The sequence below is a fragment of the Musa acuminata genome, unplaced genomic scaffold (assembly GCF_036884655.1).
Source record: "Musa acuminata AAA Group cultivar baxijiao unplaced genomic scaffold, Cavendish_Baxijiao_AAA HiC_scaffold_1077, whole genome shotgun sequence".
In the NCBI taxonomy this organism is placed as follows: domain Eukaryota; kingdom Viridiplantae; phylum Streptophyta; class Magnoliopsida; order Zingiberales; family Musaceae; genus Musa; species Musa acuminata.
Genome location: NW_027021291.1, coordinates 460953 through 481068, shown reverse-complemented (window position 1 = coordinate 481068; position 20116 = coordinate 460953). Strand labels below are relative to the sequence as shown.

At 55.4% G+C, this 20116-nt stretch overlaps 3 protein-coding genes across 3 annotated transcripts; 2 read left to right on the top strand and 1 right to left on the bottom strand.

Moving 5' to 3' along the window:
• Positions 1-703: 703 nt before the first annotated feature.
• Positions 704-4264, top strand: LOC135666188 (uncharacterized). Its single transcript, XM_065177760.1, has 5 exons — positions 704-805; positions 3300-3381; positions 3471-3486; positions 3965-4043; positions 4145-4264. The coding sequence occupies exons 1-5, from the start codon at positions 704-706 to the stop codon at positions 4262-4264; spliced, it is 399 nt and encodes a 132-aa protein (XP_065033832.1).
• Positions 4265-11629: 7365 nt separating this feature from the next.
• Positions 11630-12094, bottom strand: LOC135666187 (DNA damage-repair/toleration protein DRT100-like). Its single transcript, XM_065177759.1, has one exon. The coding sequence runs from the start codon at positions 12092-12094 to the stop codon at positions 11630-11632; it is 465 nt and encodes a 154-aa protein (XP_065033831.1).
• Positions 12095-13313: 1219 nt separating this feature from the next.
• Positions 13314-17585, top strand: LOC135666186 (uncharacterized). The gene has a single exon (XM_065177758.1). It carries the CDS (start codon positions 13314-13316, stop codon positions 17583-17585), a length of 4272 nt encoding a protein of 1423 aa, XP_065033830.1.
• The last annotated feature ends 2531 nt before the right edge of the window (positions 17586-20116 follow it).

Sequence of the window (20116 nt, the reverse complement as noted above, 5' to 3'; positions counted from 1 at the left end):
TTACGCCTCCCGAGACCACGCCTGCGCGGCCTGCCCGCCTGCGTCGTGCTCCTCGGCTTTACGCCACCCGAGACCACGCCTGCGCGGCCTGCCTGCCCGCGTCGTGCTCCTCGGCTCTTCGGCTTTACGCCACCCGAGACCACGCCTGCGCGGCCTGCCCGCCTGCATCGTGCTCCTCAGCTTTACGCCACCCGAGACCACGCCTGCGCTGCCTGCCTGCCTGCGTCGTGCTCCTCGGCTCTTCGGCTTTACGCCACCCGAGACCACGCCTGCGCGGCCTGCCCGCCTGCGTCGTGCTCTTCGGCTTTACGCCACCCAAGACATACCTCGCCGCTCCTCGGCCCTTCGGCTTTACGCCACCCAAGACATGCTCGGCCGTTCCTCGGCCCTTCGGCTTTACGCCACCCAAGACATACCTGGCCGCTCCTCGGCTCTTCGGCTTTACGCCACCCAAGACATGCTCGGCCGCTCCTCGGCTCTTCGGCTTTACGCCACCCAAGACGTGCTCGGCCGTTCCTCGGCCCTTCGGCTTTACGCCACCCAAGACATGCTCGGCCGTTCCTCGGCCCTTCGGCTTTACGCCACCCAAGACACACCTCGCCGCTCCTCGGCTCTTCGGCTTTACGCCACCCAAGACACACCCGGCCGCTCCTCGGCTCGACGGTTTTACGCCACCCAAGACACACCTGCGCGGTTTTCCCGCATGCGTCGTGTTCCTCGACCTCCAGCTCTCAGGACACACCCGCGCGGTTCACCCGCCTGCGTCGTGCTCCTCGACCTCCAGCTCTCAGGACACACATGCGCGGTTCACCCGCCTGCGTCGTGCTCCTCGACCTCCAGCTCCCCGGGACCGCGCCCACGCGGCCAACCCGCCTAAAGCTGAAGCCATGCCTCGGACTCCCGTTACAACGACCGACGCATAGCTTCTTTCCGGGGGGGAATATGTTAAGGGAAAAAATGGCAAACAGTCTCAGCTGCTCCAAATGACATCATGCACCTCGGAATTGATCAAAACGCTGACCGAGGCACACTAATATCCTGCAAAAGCCAGGTCCAACACGCTGACCGAGGTACATCCTGCAAAAGCCAGGCCGAACACGCTGACCGAGGTGCATCCTGCAGAATACTCCCCTATAAATACCCTCTCATCCATTAGGAGAGGAGGAGGACACACTCACAAACCACACTTGTATGGAGGCATTTCGTCCTCCAAAACCCCCTCCACATCTTCCTCTAACTTGTTCGTCGGAGGGGTCGGGCCGAGCTTCCGACCCGACCTGTGTGCAGGAACGAAGACGAAGTGGCCTCTTCCTGGCGCTGCTGCGGAGCTGCCGACCCGATCTACCGCCTCGAACGACCGATCCCGACCGGGAGACCCCGAGGGAGCTAAGCCCGAGATCCCCGACATTCCGAGCCCTAGAACCGAGCCGCGTCGGCCCCGAGGCCACGGCTTAAAAAGTTACTCACCGTAACACCTCCCATGATCCATTATGACCCACAAAAGAGAAAACGGTTTAGAGTAAACGCCTCACTCGGAATCCACAAGCAAACATTTCCGAAAAACACTTCACAGACAATGCAAATTACAAATAGACTTTATAAGCTCAGAACAGTTGCACAACAAAGGGGTAAAATGGTCCATTACAGATCGAATAATCTCTCACACGTGTCTACATGACACAACCTTTATTTACAAGCCTAAAGAGGCCACCAAACCCAACTAAAATGAGACTATTAAACCTTTGGTTGTCCATCTATATGCTGTGCAAAGCATAAACAAATAGAAAGACACGGACATACGTAAGCATTACATCAAACATCCTGTTTCGAAGTTTGTCCGTGACACATTGTTCAGTTGTATCACAAAGAAGTACGTCGGGCAGTAGGGCAATAGCACTATATGCTTTCAATCCTTGGAAGCAAGGTAATAGATGATGAAAATGAGCGGGCTCATCAGAAATACTTTTTTTATTTTTATTTTCCGTAGTGTGTCATTGTTAAAATGCTTTTCTGTCAGTGTCAGAGATTATGTGCATACTTGTAGTTGTAGAGACCTTTTAATTAGCTAAAAATTATACAGGGATAAAGGAATCTCTGGTTAGCACTAGAATTATCATTAGGCATTTTCAAAAGATGGCAATTTTAACTACTTTTTAAATATCTAAATCTGGTCAATTCTTCCAAAAAATTCAACATGAGCGGAGATTAGAAGTTGATATTCCTAATCGGTTGGCAAGTTTCCATGGCCTATCCGGAAACATGAGCGGAGAAAAGAAAAGACAATGAGTCTGTAATGGGGAAGCCCATGTCAGTTTTCTATTTCCCCTTTATTTGATTCCTATAACTTCACTTTTTCTTGTTTTGCTACATTTCCATTCTCATATATCCGGAAATATCACAGGAGACCTTTTTCATATCAGTTTAAGTAATTGAATGCTCACTATATATTAGTTATTTCTATTGTGAATTGACAAACTGGGCATGAGTTTTCGGTACATCCACTGTGAGAATAGTTTAAAATGAGTCTAGAAACTTCAATCTATGTTTAAGTTATTGATTTAGTTTGGATAGATTTGATCACAAGTCTGTGTGGTAGCATCAACAAGCATCTTTTTTGTTAGTATAGCTAATATTGCACCCACGAGTGTTTCTAGCTATGTTTATGGCAGACTTCCAGAACTGATACTTTATGGCAGACTTCCAGAACTGCTAATATTGCAAATGACGCATAATGCATGAAAAATTTATGGCAGACTTCCAGAACTGATACTTTTCTAGCTTGAAAAAATTGAACAATTAGTGTGTATTTTTTCCACTGCCATTTCCACCAATGTCAGTAGCTTTGCTGCTACCGATATTTGTTAAGAAGTTGTTTTACTAAACACTTATTTGATCAGATAATCATTTTGAAGTTAACAGACCTTTTATGATTAGACATATCGCATGCATTTGCAATCATTTCCATGAATATTCTTCCCAAAGGAACTTTTCAGAAATTTTTGATGAAGACACCCTAAAGTACTTGTGAACATGTTGAACTTTATCATGCCATATTTGAAATTAGCAGTTTCAACAAGCTTGGTCATCAAAGCATGGAATTAATATCATTCAGTAAAGGTACATCTCAGTTGGATTGTGAACATGTTAGTCAGTCTTGTGATGTATCAACTGATAGCTGATTTATCTATTATAATACTACAAGAGGGTAACAAGATTGTCAATTTACAGTTCATTAGGCACTCTGTTCAGATTCTACTCTATATACTCTTTTTTTTTTAACTTATGTCATATGATTGCAGGATCATCACTATGCATTGCTGCAACGAGAGACTGAAAAACTTCGAGTTGATATCGAGAAAATGCGTAGTGAACTTAGGTCTGGTTTGCATTGAAGTATATAACAGATTAGTGAGCCAATTATATCCAGATTAATACTTCTTTCTTTAATTTAAACTCACTGTCTTAAACAGATATGAAATCGACAAGGTAACTGTTGGGCAGCGCTTGGATCTAAACCTCGAGAGAGAGAGAGTAAGGGATGTTAATGTCTTTTTGATAATGGAATATGTGGTGATATCTCAGGCTGAATTATTGTCCATATTTGTTACAGAAAATACACCTTTTTAATTTAACAACTAGGTTAACCATGCTAGTTCAGATGAAGAGATCTCGATTGCATAAGAAAATAGTTAAACTTGGTGCTAAATCTGACTTTTACTGACAATCCACTAGATTGTTGTAGGTAACAAAAAACCAGAGTTCATGTTGATTTGAATTCTGATTTATCATCATGACGTTCTGGTCTGAGTGTTGCTAGATCACTGTGCTAATGTTGATCCAATGTTTCATTTGAGTTTGTTCATTTTTTATCAGCTTTGTTATGCCTGGAACAAACAAATAGGACTACCATCAGTAGCATCAATGTAGTAGCTTTACTTTTAACTTCTTTTTTCTAATTGTTTAGGTGCATATTTGACGAGTTACGTGACGAGTTAGCGAAACAAAGGGCAGAAACCACAGAACTTATTACCAAACTCGACAGGGTAAGTTTCCTAGATCAAGGAGAAAAAAAATTACTGATAATTCTGTCCGTAGTTTTTGGTTTAGTATGTCTAAATTTGGTTTATCTTTGTAAATTTTCCAGGAAATCCTTGCATTAAGGGCACAGTTAGACGCAGCAAAACACGATGCCATAAAGTTGTGCATTGGTATTCTTGTTTCTATGTCGTTCAAAGCAGCAGCCTTTCTTCGACGGTTTCTCTAATGCAAAAGCAACGCTGTCAACCAGTTAAACACTAGAGTGACATTAAAATTCAGATTTGTCACGATATGACATGATAAATAGGATTTTTGTTTGAATGATCGTAAACTGAACTTAAGTGAAAAAAAGCTTAAATATCGTATCAATATATAATTGAAACTTAATACCATGATAAATATTTTGAGTCGATGTAGACCATGATATATGATTTTGAATTAAACGGGACTTCTTAACAATCTCACGACTTCTGCCGCTCTTAAACTTCACTTTTTTCTAATTGGCTTTTGTAGGATGTTAATGTGCCTCGGTCGACGTTCTGATAAGTTCCGAGGCGCGTGACGTCATTTGGAGCAGTTGACGTTGTTCTGAGACTGATCGCCATTTTTACCCTCATCATATTCCCCCCCCCCCGAAAGAAGCTATGCGTCGGTCGTTATAACGGGGGTCTGAGCCATGGCTTCAGCTTTCTGTATTCGTTCTTATCGTGCGGTTGCCGATCCGTTACCTGGGGTATGACCCAAGTTTAGAGAGTAAGGCGGGCTAGGCGTGTCGCGGTGGTCTCGAGCGACGTGCAATCGAGGTACATGCTCGAGCAAGCAGGCTGCGCAGAGATGGGACTCGGGCTGCTTGGAGCCGAGGAGCATGACGCAGGCAAGTTGGCTGCGCAGGTGTGGTCTCGGGCGGCATGGAGTCGAGGAGCACGACGCAGGCGGGCTGGCCGTGCAGGTGTGGTCTCGGGCGGCATGGAGCCGAGGAGCACGACTCAGGCGATCCACGCTTAGGTAGTGGTCTCGGGCAGATGAAGCCGAGGAGCCCGACTCAGGCGGGCAGGCCGCGCAAAGGTCGCGGTCTCGGGCAACAAGCAGCCGAGAAGCACGACTCAGGCGATCCACGCTGAGGTAGTGGTTTTGGGCAGATGAAGCCGAGGAGCACGACTCAGGCGATCCACGCTGAGGTAGTGAGCTCGGGCAGATAAAGCCGAGGAGCGCGACTCAAGCGAGCAAGCATCGCAGAGGTCGCGGTCTCGGGCAACAAGCAGGCGAGGAGCATTACTCAGGCAATCCACGCTGAGGTAGTGGTTTCGGGCAGATGAGGCCGAGGAGCACGACTCAGGCGGGCAAGCCGCGCAGAGGTCACGGTCTCGGGCAACAAGCAGCCGAGGGGCGCGACTCAGGCGGGCAAGCCACGCAGAGGTCGTGGTCTCGGGCAGCAAGCAGCAGAGGAGCACGACTCAAGCGATCCACGCTTAGGTAGTGGTCTCGGGCAGATGAAGCCGAGGAGCGCGACTCAGGCGGGCAGGCCGCGTAGAGGTCGCGGTCTCGGGCAACAAGCAGCCGAGGAGCACGACTCAGGCGATCCACACTAAGGTAGTGGTCTCGGGCAGATGAAGCAGAGGAGCGTGACTCAGGCGGGCAGGTCGCGCATAGGTCGCGGTCTCGGGCAACAAGCAGCCGAGGAGCACAACTCAGGCAATCCACGCTGAGGTAGTGGTTTCGGGAAGATGAAGTTGAGGAGCGCGACTCAGGCGGGCAAGCCTCACAGAGGTCGCGGTCTCGGGCAACAAGCAGCCGAGGAGCACGACTCAAGCGATCCACGCTGAGGTAGTGGTCTCAGGCATATGAAGCCGTGGAGCGCGACTCAGGTGGGCAGGCCGCGCAGAGGTCGCGGTCTCGGGCAATAAGCAGCCGAGGAGCACGACTCAAGCGATCCACGCTGAGGTAGTGGTTTCGGGCAGATGAAGCCGAGGAGCGCGACTCAGGTGGGCAAGCCGCGCAGAGGTTGCGGTCTCGGGCAACAAGCAGCCGAGGGGCGCGACTCAGGCGGGCAAGCCGCGCAGAGGTCGCGGTCTCGGGCAGCAAGCAGTCGAGGAGCACGACTCAGGCGATCCACGCTGAGGTAGTGGTCCCGGGCAGATGAAGCCGAGGAGCGCAACTCAAGCGGGCAGGCCGCGCAAAAGTCGTAGTCTCGAGCAACAAGCAACCGAGGAGCATGACTCAAGCGATCCACGCTGAGGTAGTGGTCTCGGGCAGATGCAGCCGAGGAGCGCGACTCAGACGGGCAGGCCGCGCAGAGGTGGCCTCGGACTTGATGCGGTCGAGGAGCTTAACTCGGGAGGCGGCCTCGAACCGGTTGCGGTCGAGGAGCTTAACTCGGGAGGATGCCTCGGACCGGCTACGGCAGAGGAGCTTAGCTCATGCGGGTAGGCTGCGCAGAGGTGACCTCAGGCCGGCTGTGGCTGAGGAGCTTGGCTAAGGAGGAGGCCTCATTTATGGTGGGGTGGCGCTTGGCCTGATCCTCTTGTGCTTTTCCCGCCTCCCGACCATCCAGGCTTCTGCCGCGATGTAGTGGTTGGCCCGTTGGAGCATCATCGGTACCGCGGTGGTGGGTTACTCCAGGAGGGACCAGAAGAACCTGGAAGGTCGCAGGGCTATCATAAATGCCTGTATTAACAGGGAGGGATGAGCTTCCGGCAAGCCCCAGATTTATGTGGTAAAGCGATTCACAAAATTGGAGAGGGGCTCGCCCTCCCTTTGGTTGAGTCCGAGGAGCAGCACAACGGACGGCTTCGGGTGGGCGTAAGCCAGGAAGCTGAGCTCGAAGTCACTGACGAGCTGATCAAAGGAGGTGATCGTCCAGGTCTTCAGGCCGTTGTACCATGTGCGAGCTGATCCTCTTAGAGTTGTGGGGAACGCTCTACACATCAAAGCATCATAGGTCCTATACAGCACCGTCTGGGCACGGAAAGTGGCCACGTGATCCGCTAGGTAGGTGGAGCCGTCATATGCGTCCAGAGAGGGGAGCTGGAAGTTCGGGGGGACTATCTGACCTTGAATCTCGGGTGTGAACGGAGACCCCTGTTGCGCGTTCACCCCGAGCTCCCCCCTTGACCTGCGAACCTCCTGCTGCACTTTGTCGTGCCGCTGACTAACAAAACGTAACTGGGCTCGCAGGGAGTCCGTTGAATCCGAAGACAATGCCTCGGGTTCCGGGCGACCTCTCGGGTTTGTTGTCGCTCGATCCCCGAGCAAGGCCGATCGGTCCAGAGGCGAAGTCGGGACCTCCGGAGGTAGCGTGTGGGCTTGGACAGGCAGCGCTTGTTGCCGCACTGGTTAGATCTCAGGCGGGTGCTCCGGACGAGGGACTAGTGGGATGATGGTTTGCACCATGCCCGTCAAAGCCCGGACTTGATAGGAGAGGTCCTGTAAGGCCTCGGACGACACCGATGATGGGTCGGTAGGGGGACCCTCGGGTGGCGACAAACTCGGGTCGTTAAATGACCGCCAAAAGCATTCCGAGGTCATGGCGGGGTGTTCATCTCGAGGTTCTCCTTACGTGGCGCGCTCCCCCGGAACCCCGATCGGGTGTGACCCCTCAGTTGTGGCTTAGTCCAAGTCGATTTGCCGATCCCTCGACATTCGGGCCCTCCTTCTAGCGGAGGCCGAGGAGCATGACGCAGGCGGGCTGGCCGCATGCGTGTGTCTTGGGAGCAGGAAGCCGAGGAGCACGACGCAGGCGGGCTGGCCACGCTGGTGAGGTCTCGGGCATCGAGCAATTGAGTAACACGGTGAAGGCCAAGGGATATGGTGAAGGCGGGCAGGCTGCGCTGAGGTGGAACTCGGCAGTCTACGTCCGAGGGACACGGCTCGGGTCGAAGCTATTACCCGGGCCGAGGGATGCATCTCAGGCGGGAAGGCCGCGTTGAGATAGGACTCAGCAGTCTACGGCCGAGGGATATGGCTCAACCCGAAGGATGTGGCTCAGGCTGTGGGATCCAGTTCAGGCGGGAAGGCCGCGCTGAGGTAGGACTCGGCGGTCTGCGGTCGAGGAATATGGCTCAAGCCGAAGGATACGGCTCGAGGAGCACGACGCAGGCGGGTAAACCACGCAGGTTTGTCTCGGGAGCAGGAAGTCGAGGAGCACGACGCAGGCGGGCTGGCCACGCACGTGTGTCTCGGGAGCAGGAAGCCGAGGAGCACGATGCAGTCGGGCTGGCCGCGCACGTGTCTCGGGAGCAGGAAGCCGAGGAGCATGACAAAGGCGGGCTGGCTAGCCATGCTGGTGGTCTCGGGCAATACGCGACCGAGGAGCACGACGTAAGCGGGCTGGCTTGCCGCGCTGGTGGTCTCGGGCATTACGCGGCCGAGGGGCATGGCGCAGGCGGGCAAACCGCGCAGGTGTGGTCTCGGGCATCGTGCGATCGAGTAGCACGACGCAGGCGAGCAGGCCGCGCAGGTGTGGCCTTGGGCATCGAGCGACCGAGTAGCACCACGCAAGCGGGCTGGCTGCGCAGGTGTGTCTCGGGAGCAGGAAGCCGAGGAGCACGACGCAGGCGGGCTAGCCGCGCTAGTGGTCTCGGGCATTACGCGGCCGAGGAGCACGACGTAGGCGGGCAAACCGCGCAGGTGTGGTCTCGGGCATCATGCGACCGAGTAGCACGACACAAGCGGGCAGGGCGCGCAGGTGTGGCCTTGGGCATCGAGCGACCGAGTAGCACCATGCAGGCGGACAGGCCACGCTGGTGAGGTCTCGGGCATCGAGCGACCGAGTAGCATGACGCAGGCGGGCAAATTGCGCAGGTGGAACTCAGCAGTCTACGTCCGAGGGACACGGCTCGGGTCAAAGGTATGACTCGGGCCGAGGGATGCATCTCAGACGGGAAGGCCGCGCTGAGATAGGACTCGGCAGTTTGCTGCCGAGGGACGCAGCGAAGGCCGAGGTTGTCTCCGGCCGAGCCGTGTAGGCTCGGAGGAGTTTAGGCCGGGGCTAACAGCGAGTCGAGTGGAGGTAAGGCAGATACTGAACCTTCGCTCGGAAAAGACCGAGGCAGGGCTTTGATTTCTTTCACGAGGACTACATCGAGTAGCCACTGTGTGCGCTTGGCCTCTCTCGTAGAGCCCGCGATCGGGAGTCGTCCCTTCTCCTCCCGGCCGCCCAGGTCTCCGCTGCGATGTACCGGTTAGCCCGCTGGAGCATTTCTAGCACCGTGGTGGGAGGTCGCTCTACGAGGGACCAGAGAAATCTGGAAGGTCGCATGCCTATCACGTACGCCTGCACTAACAGAGAGGGGTGAGAGTCCGACAAACCCCGGATTTGCGTGACAAAGCGATCCACGAAATGTAAGAGGGGCTTGTCCTCCCTTTGTCTGAGTCCAAGGAGCAGTGCCGCGGAAGGCTTCGGCCGTGCATATGCCATGAAGTGGAGCTCGAAGTCATTGACGAGCTGGTCGAAAGACGCGATCGTTCCGGTCTTCAAGCCGCCGTACCACGCGTGGGCCGGCCCTCTCAGAGTTGTGGGAAACACTCTACACATCAGAGCATCAGATGTCCCGTATAGCGCCATCTGGGCGCGAAAAGTAGCTACATGGTCCGCCGGGTCGGCGGAGCCATCGTAAGCATCTAGAGAGGGGAGCTGGAAGTCCGAGGGGACTGTCAGATCCCGTATCTCGGGCGTGAATGGAGACCCTTGGTGTACGTCCTCCCTTACCTCTCCCCTGGACCTATGGACCTCTTTCTGCAGCTCGTCGAGTCGCTGGCTGACGAGCCGCAACTGGGCCCATAGAGATTCCGAAGAGAGTGCCTCGGGTTCCGGGCAGTCGCTCGGGTTTGCCATCACTCGATCCTCGAGTGGTAATGACGGGATCCGAGGCGAGCCGGGAGACTCCAAGGGCGGCGTGTGAGCCTGAACGGGTGGCTCTTCTTGCCACAGCGGTTTAGCAATGTACGGGATGATGGATTGCACCATGTCCGTTAGAGCTTGGACCTGATGAACGAGGGCTTGAAAGGCTTCGGGCGACACGGGCATCGAGTCGGCTGGGGCGCCGCCGTGTGGCGACAAGCCCGGGTCGTTGATTATTTGACAATATCGTCCTAAGGTCATGGCGAGGTGTTCGTCACGATGGTCTCCGTGCGAGGGCCGTTCCCGCGAGGCTTCGGTCGGGCGCGACCTCTCAGCCGTAAGCTCGTCTGAGCCGCTCGAGTGATCACCCGACATTCCGAGCCCTCCTTCTAGCGCCAAAATGTTGTGGTAAACAACTGTAAGCCGTGGCCTCGGGGGCCGACGCGGCTTGGTTCGGGCTCGGTCGACGAGGGGATCTCTCCGAGGTGGGCTTCGACGAACCGTCTGGGTGGTCGCGTGCTGGTGTCGTCGGGTCCTCATGGAGGCGGCTCCACGTCGGGAGCCCAGCGGGAGGTCGGGCGTCTTCATACCTGCACGGAGGTCGGGTCGGAAGCTCGGCCCGACCCCTCCGACGACCAAGTTAGAGGAAGCGAAGAGGGTTTTAGGTGGAGAAGTAGAAGTTCCAGTCCCCCTTTTCCATTCAGAAGGTAAGGGTATTTATAGGGAAGCTTACTGTTCCCTGATGTGCCCGCTTGCAAGGGGCAGGCTGGTAGCGTTTGACATTGCTATTGACGTTGCGTGGAGAACCGAAATGTCGAAGGGTATGGGCGAGGGTCGGTTGTCGTCCTCCTCTACCTCGGTCAAGCGCACGAGGTCAAGCAACGATGAAGTCGTTGTCTGAGAGCGGATGACGTCAGCGCATGTCGAGTTAGCATTATTGCCCTCCTCCTCGGATAGAGTGGCACCCAGGTGAGGCCGACGTCGTGACGCGTCATGTCGCCATTATTACCCCTATCAAGAACTATCAAGGTTTCGAGTTTGCCTATGGACCTGGGGATGCCGCCGGAGATCTTGTTCTCTGAAAGATCAAGAATAGTGAGCCTTCGCAGCAATCCGATCTCCATGGGGATGGAGCCGGTGAGGTGGTTGCCATGGAGGTCTAATGCCTCCGTTGCATGTACCCAACCGATGAATTCCGTTTTTTTTATTCTTTAATTTTTGTTTTATTAACTTTTTAAATTTCTATACAAGTTCAAATTCATCACCACTTCAGCTTATGCTCAAGTGGTTTTCTTGTGTTCTATATCTCAAATCGTTCATGTTCTTTGAAAGGTTGTTTTGTTCATCATGTTCATCATGTGTATTGTACACCATTTTCATATGTCATTAACGAATCAATTAGTTCTTCAAGTGGTAAGTTGTTTAGATTTTTAGCTTCTTTTATCACAGTTACTTTTGAATTCCAATTTTTAGAAAGAGAATGTAAAATCTTGTTTACAAGTTCAAAATCCGAAAAACTTCTACCAATTGTTTTTAAACCATTGACGACATCCGTAAAACGGATGTACATGTCAACAACGGTTTCTTTTGGTTTCATTTAAAAGAGTTCAAAATCGTACATTAAAAGATTGATTTTTGAAACCTTAACACTTATTCATGTGTGGTTTCAAGAAAAAATGTCAAATATCGAAAGTCATTTCGCACAAAGAAATCCGATTAAACTATGTTTTATATAAGACGTAAAATAGAGCATTAATAGTCGGGTGAGGTTTGCGAACGCGGAGGGGATGCAACCGGTGAGTTGGTTGGAGTCGAGGAGGTGTTCGAGAGGCGGCCGAGGGCGGGTGGAATGGGGCCGGCGAGCTGCTTGAGGTTGCTGAGATCGAGCAACCGGAGGGAGAAGAGGTCGCCGAGGGCAGGCGAGAGCCTCCCGGCAATGGAGGCGTCGGAGATGAAGTCGGGCCCCGAGGAGAGGCCAGGGCGGGAGACGTTGACGACGCGGCGAGTGGCAGCGTCGCAGGCCACGCCGTCCCACGCGGAGCAACAGTCCGTGGCCGAGTCCCAGGAGCGGAGGAGGCCGGAGGGGTCGGCGGTGATGCCGGCCTTGAAGGCGAGAAGGGCCGAACGGTCGTGGGGGTGACATCCCTGCGACCACTGCAGCAACAGGGTGGAGCAGAGGAAGAGGAAGACGAGGCACAGCGGCTGCATGCTATCCATCTCTTACGTGAAAGAATCGACGAGGGTCGACAGATGTTCTCCCCAGTCGAAGAACTTGTGCAATGAAAAGGCGGTGAATCAAACTGGAGTAAAAAAGCATTCGTTACTGCCATGAAAGTGGCAGCAGAGGGTCTCTTAAGAGACCATTTCCTCGCAGTTTCTACTTTCTTTAATGGGCTCTCAGGTCGGCAGAAATGTGGAGATGCAGCAGCAAATTAGGCGTGGAAATGGAGTCTGCTGCTGCAGTCATGATGGAAGTGGCGCTGCTGACTTTAATGGGACCAGAGAAGAAAGAATAGGGGCGTCTCTCTGTCCCAATGGAGTATTTTATATCTCCTTCCTTCTCACCTAATGAGCTGTCGGAGTCGATGGGCTTCACTTGCCTTCGCCTGCCTTTCCAGGGTGTGTACTTGTGATGGCGCACGAGGCTGTCAACCACTCACCACAGCAAACTGCAGGTTGGGGGAACCTCAACTCATTGTATCATCTGGCTGTTTCTACAAGGCTTTGATACTGATTAGATATCGTTGCACACAGGCATTTAGGAAGTGATGAGGGCAATAATGGTGACATGATGTGAATGACGCCGGCCACCCTGTACCAAGGCCTCACTCCCCGGTCAACGAAACCCTGGGACGTCGACCCAGGCGCATTAACGCCCGGACTGGACCCCGTCCGTCACAACAACGCCACCACCCCTCGGCCAACGAGCCCAGCTCTGCGCCTTCTGGGCTCGGTCAAGGGTAAGGAACACGCCAACCGAGATGCGCCATACCCTGCAGCAGCCCGGCCTCCCACACAGCCCCAATGGGCGTGTTAGACGCAACGTGAGGTATTTACCCAGGCCCATCTATAAATACTAGGGAGTTCCAGACAAGCGGAGGAGGACACACTCACACACCACACTTGTATGGAGGCATTTCGTCCTCCAAAACCCCCTCCACATCTCCCTCTAACTTGATCGTCGGAGGGGTCGGGCCGAGCTTCCGACCCGACCTGTGTGCAGGAACGAAGACGAGGTGGCCTCTTCCTGGCGCTGCTGCGGAGCTGCCGACCCGATCTACCGCCCCGAACGACCAATCCCGACCGGGAGACCCCGAGGGAGCTGCGCCCGAGATCCCCGACATTCCGAGCCCCAGAACCGAGCCGCGTCGGCCCCGAGGCCACGGCTTAAAAAGTTACTTACCGTAACATTTTGGCGCTAGAAGGAGGGCCCAGCATGTCGAGCGATCATCAGGACGATCGTGCCAGACTCGCGATCGGGGGACCATTCCCGACCGAGGCTACGGGGGAACCCCCCCTTCTCCAAGGACCTCGGGAAGAGCATCCCGCTACGGCTTCGGAGCGCTACTGGCGGATCTTCAACGATCCGGGCCTATCGCCCCCCGACGGAACCACCGGCGATCCGCCGCCCGTATCGGCCGAAGCCTTCCACGGCCTCACTCACCAGGTCCAGCTACTCACCGACATGGTACAAACCATTGTCCCCCTTGTCTCCCGTCCATCTCGGCCCCCGGGACCCCAACTGTTGTATCAACAGGGGGTCCCTAGTCAAGCTCCCACCCAGCCTCGAGAGCTCCCCACTTCACCTCGGGTGCCGCTATCTCAACCCCGTGAGCAGGCGGCGATCTGCCCGGAAGGCCATTCGGAACCAGAGGCACTATCCTCGAACTCTGCAGTTTCCCTCCGCGCTCAGTTGCGTCTCGTCAACCAACGGCTTGACAATGTGCAAAGGGAAATCCGTGCCGGGCCACCAGGAGAGCCCACGGAAGGCCCGCATCAGGGGTCGCCGTTCGTGCCGAAGATACTGGAGCACGCCATTCCCCCAGGCTTCCGACTCCCCCCCCTGGACACTTATGATGGCTCTGCCAACCCGGCCGACCACACGGCGGCCTTCCGCGCACAGATGTCATTGTACGGGACCTCTGACGCCTTGATGAGCAGGGCATTCCCCACCACGTTGAGAGGGCCGGCCCTCGCGTGGTACGGAGGCTTGAAGACTGCGACGATCGCCTCATTCGACCAGCTCGCCAAGGACTTCGAGCTCCACTTCATAGCTTGCGCTCGCCCGAAGCCTTCCATGGCGTTCCTCCTCGGGCTTAGCCAGAAGGAGGATGAGCCCCTCTCCCTTTACGTAAATCGCTTTGCTACAAGGATCCGGGAACTCCCGGACGCTCACCCTTCACTGTCAATGCAGGCGTTCGTAACAGGTCTGCGTCCCTCCCGACTCTTCTGGTCTCTCGTGGAGCGACCTCCTACCTCGGTCCCCGAGATGCTCCAGCGCGCGAACCAGTTCGTGGAAGTCGAAGCCTGGACGGGGGGGAAACGGCAGGAACACAAGAGGGAAAGACCAGAGCCGGCTCAGGGACCGCTCCCTCCCAGACGCAAGCTCCACCAACCCGATCCTCCCCTGCTAAGACCCCTCCCGCTCCCAATGGGTACATCCCGGACAGAAATCTTTCTCCAGATCAGGGAAAGGGGACTGCTCAAAACCCCTTACCCGATGAACAACCCGCGAGAGCTGGCCGACCGGTCCAAGTACTGCCGCTTCCACCGCCAAAACGGACATGACACTGAGGAATGCCGCGAGCTCTCGCGGCAAATCTACGAACTCCGCCGGGAGGGGCGCCTCGACCCCCACGTTCAGACAGGCAACATCCCCCCGCCCTGCCCAGACGGTCCGGCCGAGCGCCTAATCAGTGTCATCACTGGCGGCCCAGCGTCCGGAGGGGATAGCATGTCTGGAAGGAAGGCCTACGCCCGCTCGGCTAGGGACGAGGGTCCCCATGGAACCCTTGACCCCCAGGTCGCATTTCCCCCCGAAGACGCCGAACGACTGGAGCACGACGACGCGCTGGTAATAACCGCCAGAATCGCCAATGCCCAGGTAAGAAGGATTATGATTGACACAGGAAGCTCGGCGGATATACTATTCCACGACGCCTTCCAGAAGTTGGGACTTACGAAGCAAGCCCTGAAACCCATCCACTCGGACCTCACCGGGTTCACCGGCAACTCGGTTTCGCCTTTGGGATCTGTCACACTACCTCTGACGCTGGGGACACCGCCCAAGACTAAAACGGTGATGTCGACCTTTCTGATAGTAGATCTTCCTACAGCGTACAATGCCATCCTCGGCCGACCTTCCCTCAACAAAAGCAGGGCCCTGGTTTCCACTTACCATCAGACAGTGAAATTCCCGACTCACGCGGGAACTGGAGAGGTTTGGGGAAGCCCTCGGGAATCCAGGCGATGCTACCTGACGGCGGTCTCCCTACACAACAGGGCAAAAACCGAAGCACCCCTGGACGATCCCAGAGAAATGAAATGGCCAAATCCACATCCCGAGTCGTCGGCCCCAACCTACGACGTGTCACTGAAAAAGGGACGCCCGGACCGAACCATTAAGGTCGGGACTGACCTACCCCAAGACGAGCGGGAACAACTCGTCGGCCTCTTGCAAGAGAACGCCGACGTCTTCGCTTGGTCGCCATCCGACGCAGCAGGCATGGACCCAAAGGTAGCCCAACATCACCTCAACATATCGCCTGATGCCCGCCCGGTGAAACAAAAGCCGCGACCCCAGGCCCCGGACAAGCAACAAGCTGTCCGCCAAGAGGTAGAACGGCTCTTAGCGGCCGGCTTTATAGAAGAGGTCAAGTACCCACAGTGGCTATCCAATGTAGTTCTGGTAAAAAAGCATAATGGGAGCTGGCGAATGTGTGTTGACTACACCAGTCTTAATCAGGCATGCCCAAAACACTGCTACCCCCTTCCGAGAATTGATCAGCTCGTGGATGCAACCGCAGGGCACGCCCGACTCTCATTCATGGACGCCTTCTCCGGATATAATCAGATCCGAATGGCGCCTGAGGATCAGAGACACATAGCCTTCATCACCAACCTCGGGGCATACTTTTACAAAGTAATGCCGTTCGGACTAAAGAACGCAGGCGCAACTTATCAGAGGACCATCAACAAGATATTCGCCCAGCAGATAGGGCGAAACTTGGAGGTCTATGTGGATGACATGATTGTAAAAAGCCGGGTCTCGGGAGATCACCTAACGGACCTATCAGAAACATTCGCCACACTCCGAAACTGCGGCCTTCGGCTCAACCCCGCAAAGTGTGCCTTCGGCGTCAGTACAGGAAAGTTCCTCGGATTCATTATACACGAAAGAGGGATGGACGTCAACCCGGAAAAGGTCCAGGCGATCCTCGACATGCAGGCCCCTCGGACGGTCAAAGACCTACAGCGACTGAACGGACGGCTGGCCGCCCTATCCCGATTCCTGTCCCGGTCGGGCGATCGCTGCCTCGCCTTCTTCCGTGCAATAAGAGACCCGAAGAATTTCCAATGGACGCCCCAGTGTGAGGAAGCTTTCCGACAGGTCCAGCAGCATTTAGCCAACCTTCCCCGCCTCGCTTCAGTCACTGCTGGAGAGGAGCTCTGCGTTTACCTGGCTGCCTCACAGCACGCAGTCAGCTCGGTCCTCGTCAAGGAAGCCGGCCAACAGCTCCCCGTCTACTACACCAGTCATGTCCTGAGCGGGCCCGAGGAGCGATATCCTCCAATCGAGAAGCTCGCCCTCGCGCTCGTGCTGGTAGCCCGAAAGTTACGCCCCTACTTCCAAGCTCATCCGATCAAGGTAATCACCGACCAACCTCTCAGTCAAGTACTGTCAAAATTCGATGTCGCAGGGCGACTCCTCAAGTGGTCGGTCGAGCTCGGAGAGTTCGACATCCACTACACGCCCAGGACCGCCATCAAAGCACAAGCACTGGCCGACTTCATCTCTGAGCTCGCCCATCCCGAAGGGCGGCCCCCCAGTGAACTAGGCGGAACATGGGTCGTACAGGTGGACGGCTCGTCCGCTTCAACCGGCGCAGGCGCAGGACTAGTGCTGTCGGCCCCCGATGGGCAGACGTTCGAGCATTCCCTCCGCTTCGGGTTCCATGCCACCAACAATGAAGCCGAGTACGAGGCACTCCTGGCGGGGCTCAGACTATCCCGCGAGATGCAGGTTGACGCCATCAAAGTCCTCACCGATTCACAGCTGGTGACCGAGCAACTTAACGGCGGATACGTGGCCAGAGAACCCACCATGGCAAAGTACGTAGCGGAGGTAAAAAACTTAGCCTCATGTTTCGCACACTTCACGATATCCAGGGTGCCAAGACTTCAGAACGACCGTGCCGATGAGCTGGCCAAGCTAGCCTCGAAGCGACCCCCGGGCACCACCCACGGGATCGAGGAGCTCCCCTCCCCCTCTATCCCGGTCGCGTGTGTTTCGGCGGCCGACTCCCGAGCCACCTGGGTATGGGACATGCTGCGCTACAAACGCGACGGGACCCTCCCCACCGACGAAGCCGCAGCCCGACATATTCGCCGAAAACATGCATGGTACTCCGAAGCGAACTTTCTCCCACCCTCTTCTACGGTGCCTCGAGCCAGAGGAGGCGACGACTGTCTTGGCCGAGGTCCATGAAGGGATTTGTGGAGAGCACATCGCCGGCCGAACCCTGGCCTGCAAAATTCTCCGCCAAGGCTATTACTGGCCCACCATGGTCCAGGACGCGAAGGCCTACGTACGGAAGTGCGGCCCGTGCCAAAGGCACGCCCGGACCCCCCAACTGCCGGCGGTGCCGCTCTCCCCCATCACCTGCGCGTGGCCGTTCGCGCAATGGGGGCTGGATCTCCTCGGCCCCTTCCCCCCAGCCTCAGGGCAGAGAAGATACATTGTGGTCGCAATAGACTACTTCACCCGATGGCCGGAAGCTGAACCACTGGCGGCGATCACCGAGCAGCAGATCAAGAAGTTCATATGGAAAAACATCGTGACCCGGTTCGGCCTCCCCAGGACCATCGTCACGGACAACGGGACCCAATTCGTCGGCAAAAGGATTCAAGAATTCTGCGCTAGCTATGGAATCCGGTTAAAACACAGCTCGGTAGCCTACCCCCAGACGAATGGACTGGCCGAGGTAACAAACCGATCTATCCTGGACGGGCTCAAAAGAAGGGTATCAGCTTCCCGAACGGCCTGGGTCGAGGAGTTACCCAGCATCTTGTGGTCCTTGCGGACCACCCCCAAAACAGCCACCGGGGAATCACCCTACAGCCTCTCGTATGGGACCGAGGCCGTCCTACCCCCCGAGGTAGTATTCCCTACCCCTCGAGTAGAAGAGTACCACGAGACCACATCGGACCAGGGGCTGCGCGCCGGCTTGGACCTGATCGAAGAGCGGCGCACCGGCGCACACCTGAGGGATCTTTCTTACAAAAGAGCAGTTGCCCGGGTGTACAACCGCAGGGTACGACCTCGGCCTATTAAAATGAACGACTTAGTCCTGCGAAGGGCCAAAGTCAGCAACCCGACCAGGGCTGGGGGGAAGCTGGCCCCCAACTGGGAAGGACCTTATCGGATCATCGAGGTAGTCCGACCAGGCACATACAGGCTCGCGACAATGGACGGGTCCCGCTTGCCAAGAACATGGAACGTCCGGAACCTTAGGAGATTTTTTGTTTAGAATAAGGGAAGATCGCGCCGCCAAGCGAAAGGCCTCTCTGGCCGGACAGTACACAAATGGTAGAAAGCTTCCTTTATTTAAAAAATGGAGAAATACAAGACTCGGCACCCAGAGGAAGCACAAAGGCTCGGCGCACATAAGCCCGCAGGGCTGAAGCTCGTCCTCACTGCCGGGGGACCTCCAAACGGTCGTCGAAGGGAACCTCCTCGGGCATGTCCACACCTCGGTCTTCGGGGTGAGAGTTGAAGGGGTCCTCGTCCACCTCGAGACCAGGATGGCGAGCACGGAAGCGCGACGTAGCGATTCGATACCCGTATTCGAAGGATACCCGCCCCGTCCGCGTCAGCCCGAGTTCGAACCCTTCCGACTTCTTGTACGCCTCGATGAGTGCCTTGTCCTTCAGGGGTCGAAGCAGGGTCTCCTCCGCCAACGCCTCCGAGGCCTTTTTCACCTCGGCGTTTGCGCCCTCCAGCTTCTTGCTAAGGGCACTCGCCTCGGCCTTCACCAGACGGAGCTCGGTTCGTTCTATCCGCATCAGTTTTTGGAGCTCCCCGTTGGCCTCCTTCATGGCGTCGTTGGCCTCTTTGGAGGCCTCAAGCTCCAACCGGAGACGGACGACTTCCGCCTCAAAGCCCGAGGCACGCTCCTCAGCAGCCGCCACAACCTCCGGCCCGCTTTTGGCCTGAATCTCCGCCATCTTGTCACGGACAAACTTCTAAACAAGATGTTGGATGTAATGCTTATGTGTGTCCGTGTCTTTTGGCTTGTTCATGCCTTGTACAGAATGTAAAGGGGCGGCCGAAGGCTTCAAAGTCCCATTTGAGTTAAGTTTGTGGCCTCTTTAGGCTTGTAAATAAAGGTTGTGTCATGTGGACACGCGCGAGAGCTTTTCGGTCTGTAATGGACCATTTTACCCTTTATTGTGCAACTGTTCAGAGCTTGTAAAGTCTGTTTGCTATTTGCATTGTCTATAAAGTGTTTTTCGGAGATGTTTGCTTGTAGATCCCGAGCGAGGCCTTTTCTCTATCCTGTTCTCTCTTTTGTGGGACCTATGGGACCATGGGAGGCTTCGGGGAGGCTGACCTTTGCGGACGGACGCACAAGGGTGCCGCACGACTTAGGCAAAACCAGCTAAGTCCGTGACAGATGGTATCAGAGCGGGACAAGCACTCATAGAAACACTTAGCATGCAAACGTGGGGGACCTAGCGGGACTGCGTTGAGGGCAGTCAGCACACGCGCGACCGTTTGGGGGAAAACGGGCATGGAGATGTAGGGAAAAGGAGTCGCTCAGAGGAGCGGGCATCTAAGATTTGCATTCAGAGGAATGGCCAACCCTTCGCGCAAGAGGCACCACGAGAATAGACAAGCTTGGAAGAATGTGAAGCGCACAAAAGTTGGGATGGCTGAGTTTGAGCTATGGCTCAACGTTGACAACTATACTTGATGGTGCTCAAGGCAAGCGAGGCGCTTGGTAAAGGATGAGACCA

What these genes read in the sequence shown, in the direction of transcription:
- LOC135666186 (XM_065177758.1), top strand. Translation starts at nt 13,314, where the DNA reads ATGTCGAGCGATCATCAGGACGATCGTGCCAGACTCGCGATCGGGGGA.
- LOC135666187 (XM_065177759.1), bottom strand. Translation starts at nt 12,094, where the DNA reads ATGGATAGCATGCAGCCGCTGTGCCTCGTCTTCCTCTTCCTCTGCTCC.
- LOC135666188 (XM_065177760.1), top strand. Translation starts at nt 704, where the DNA reads ATGCGTCGTGTTCCTCGACCTCCAGCTCTCAGGACACACCCGCGCGGT. An exon ending in TCTCAGGACACACATGCGCG is followed by an intron (nt 806 to 3,299) that starts GTTCACCCGCCT and finishes ATATGATTGCAG; the next exon opens with GATCATCACTATGCATTGCT. An exon ending in TTATTACCAAACTCGACAGG is followed by an intron (nt 4,044 to 4,144) that starts GTAAGTTTCCTA and finishes TAAATTTTCCAG; the next exon opens with GAAATCCTTGCATTAAGGGC.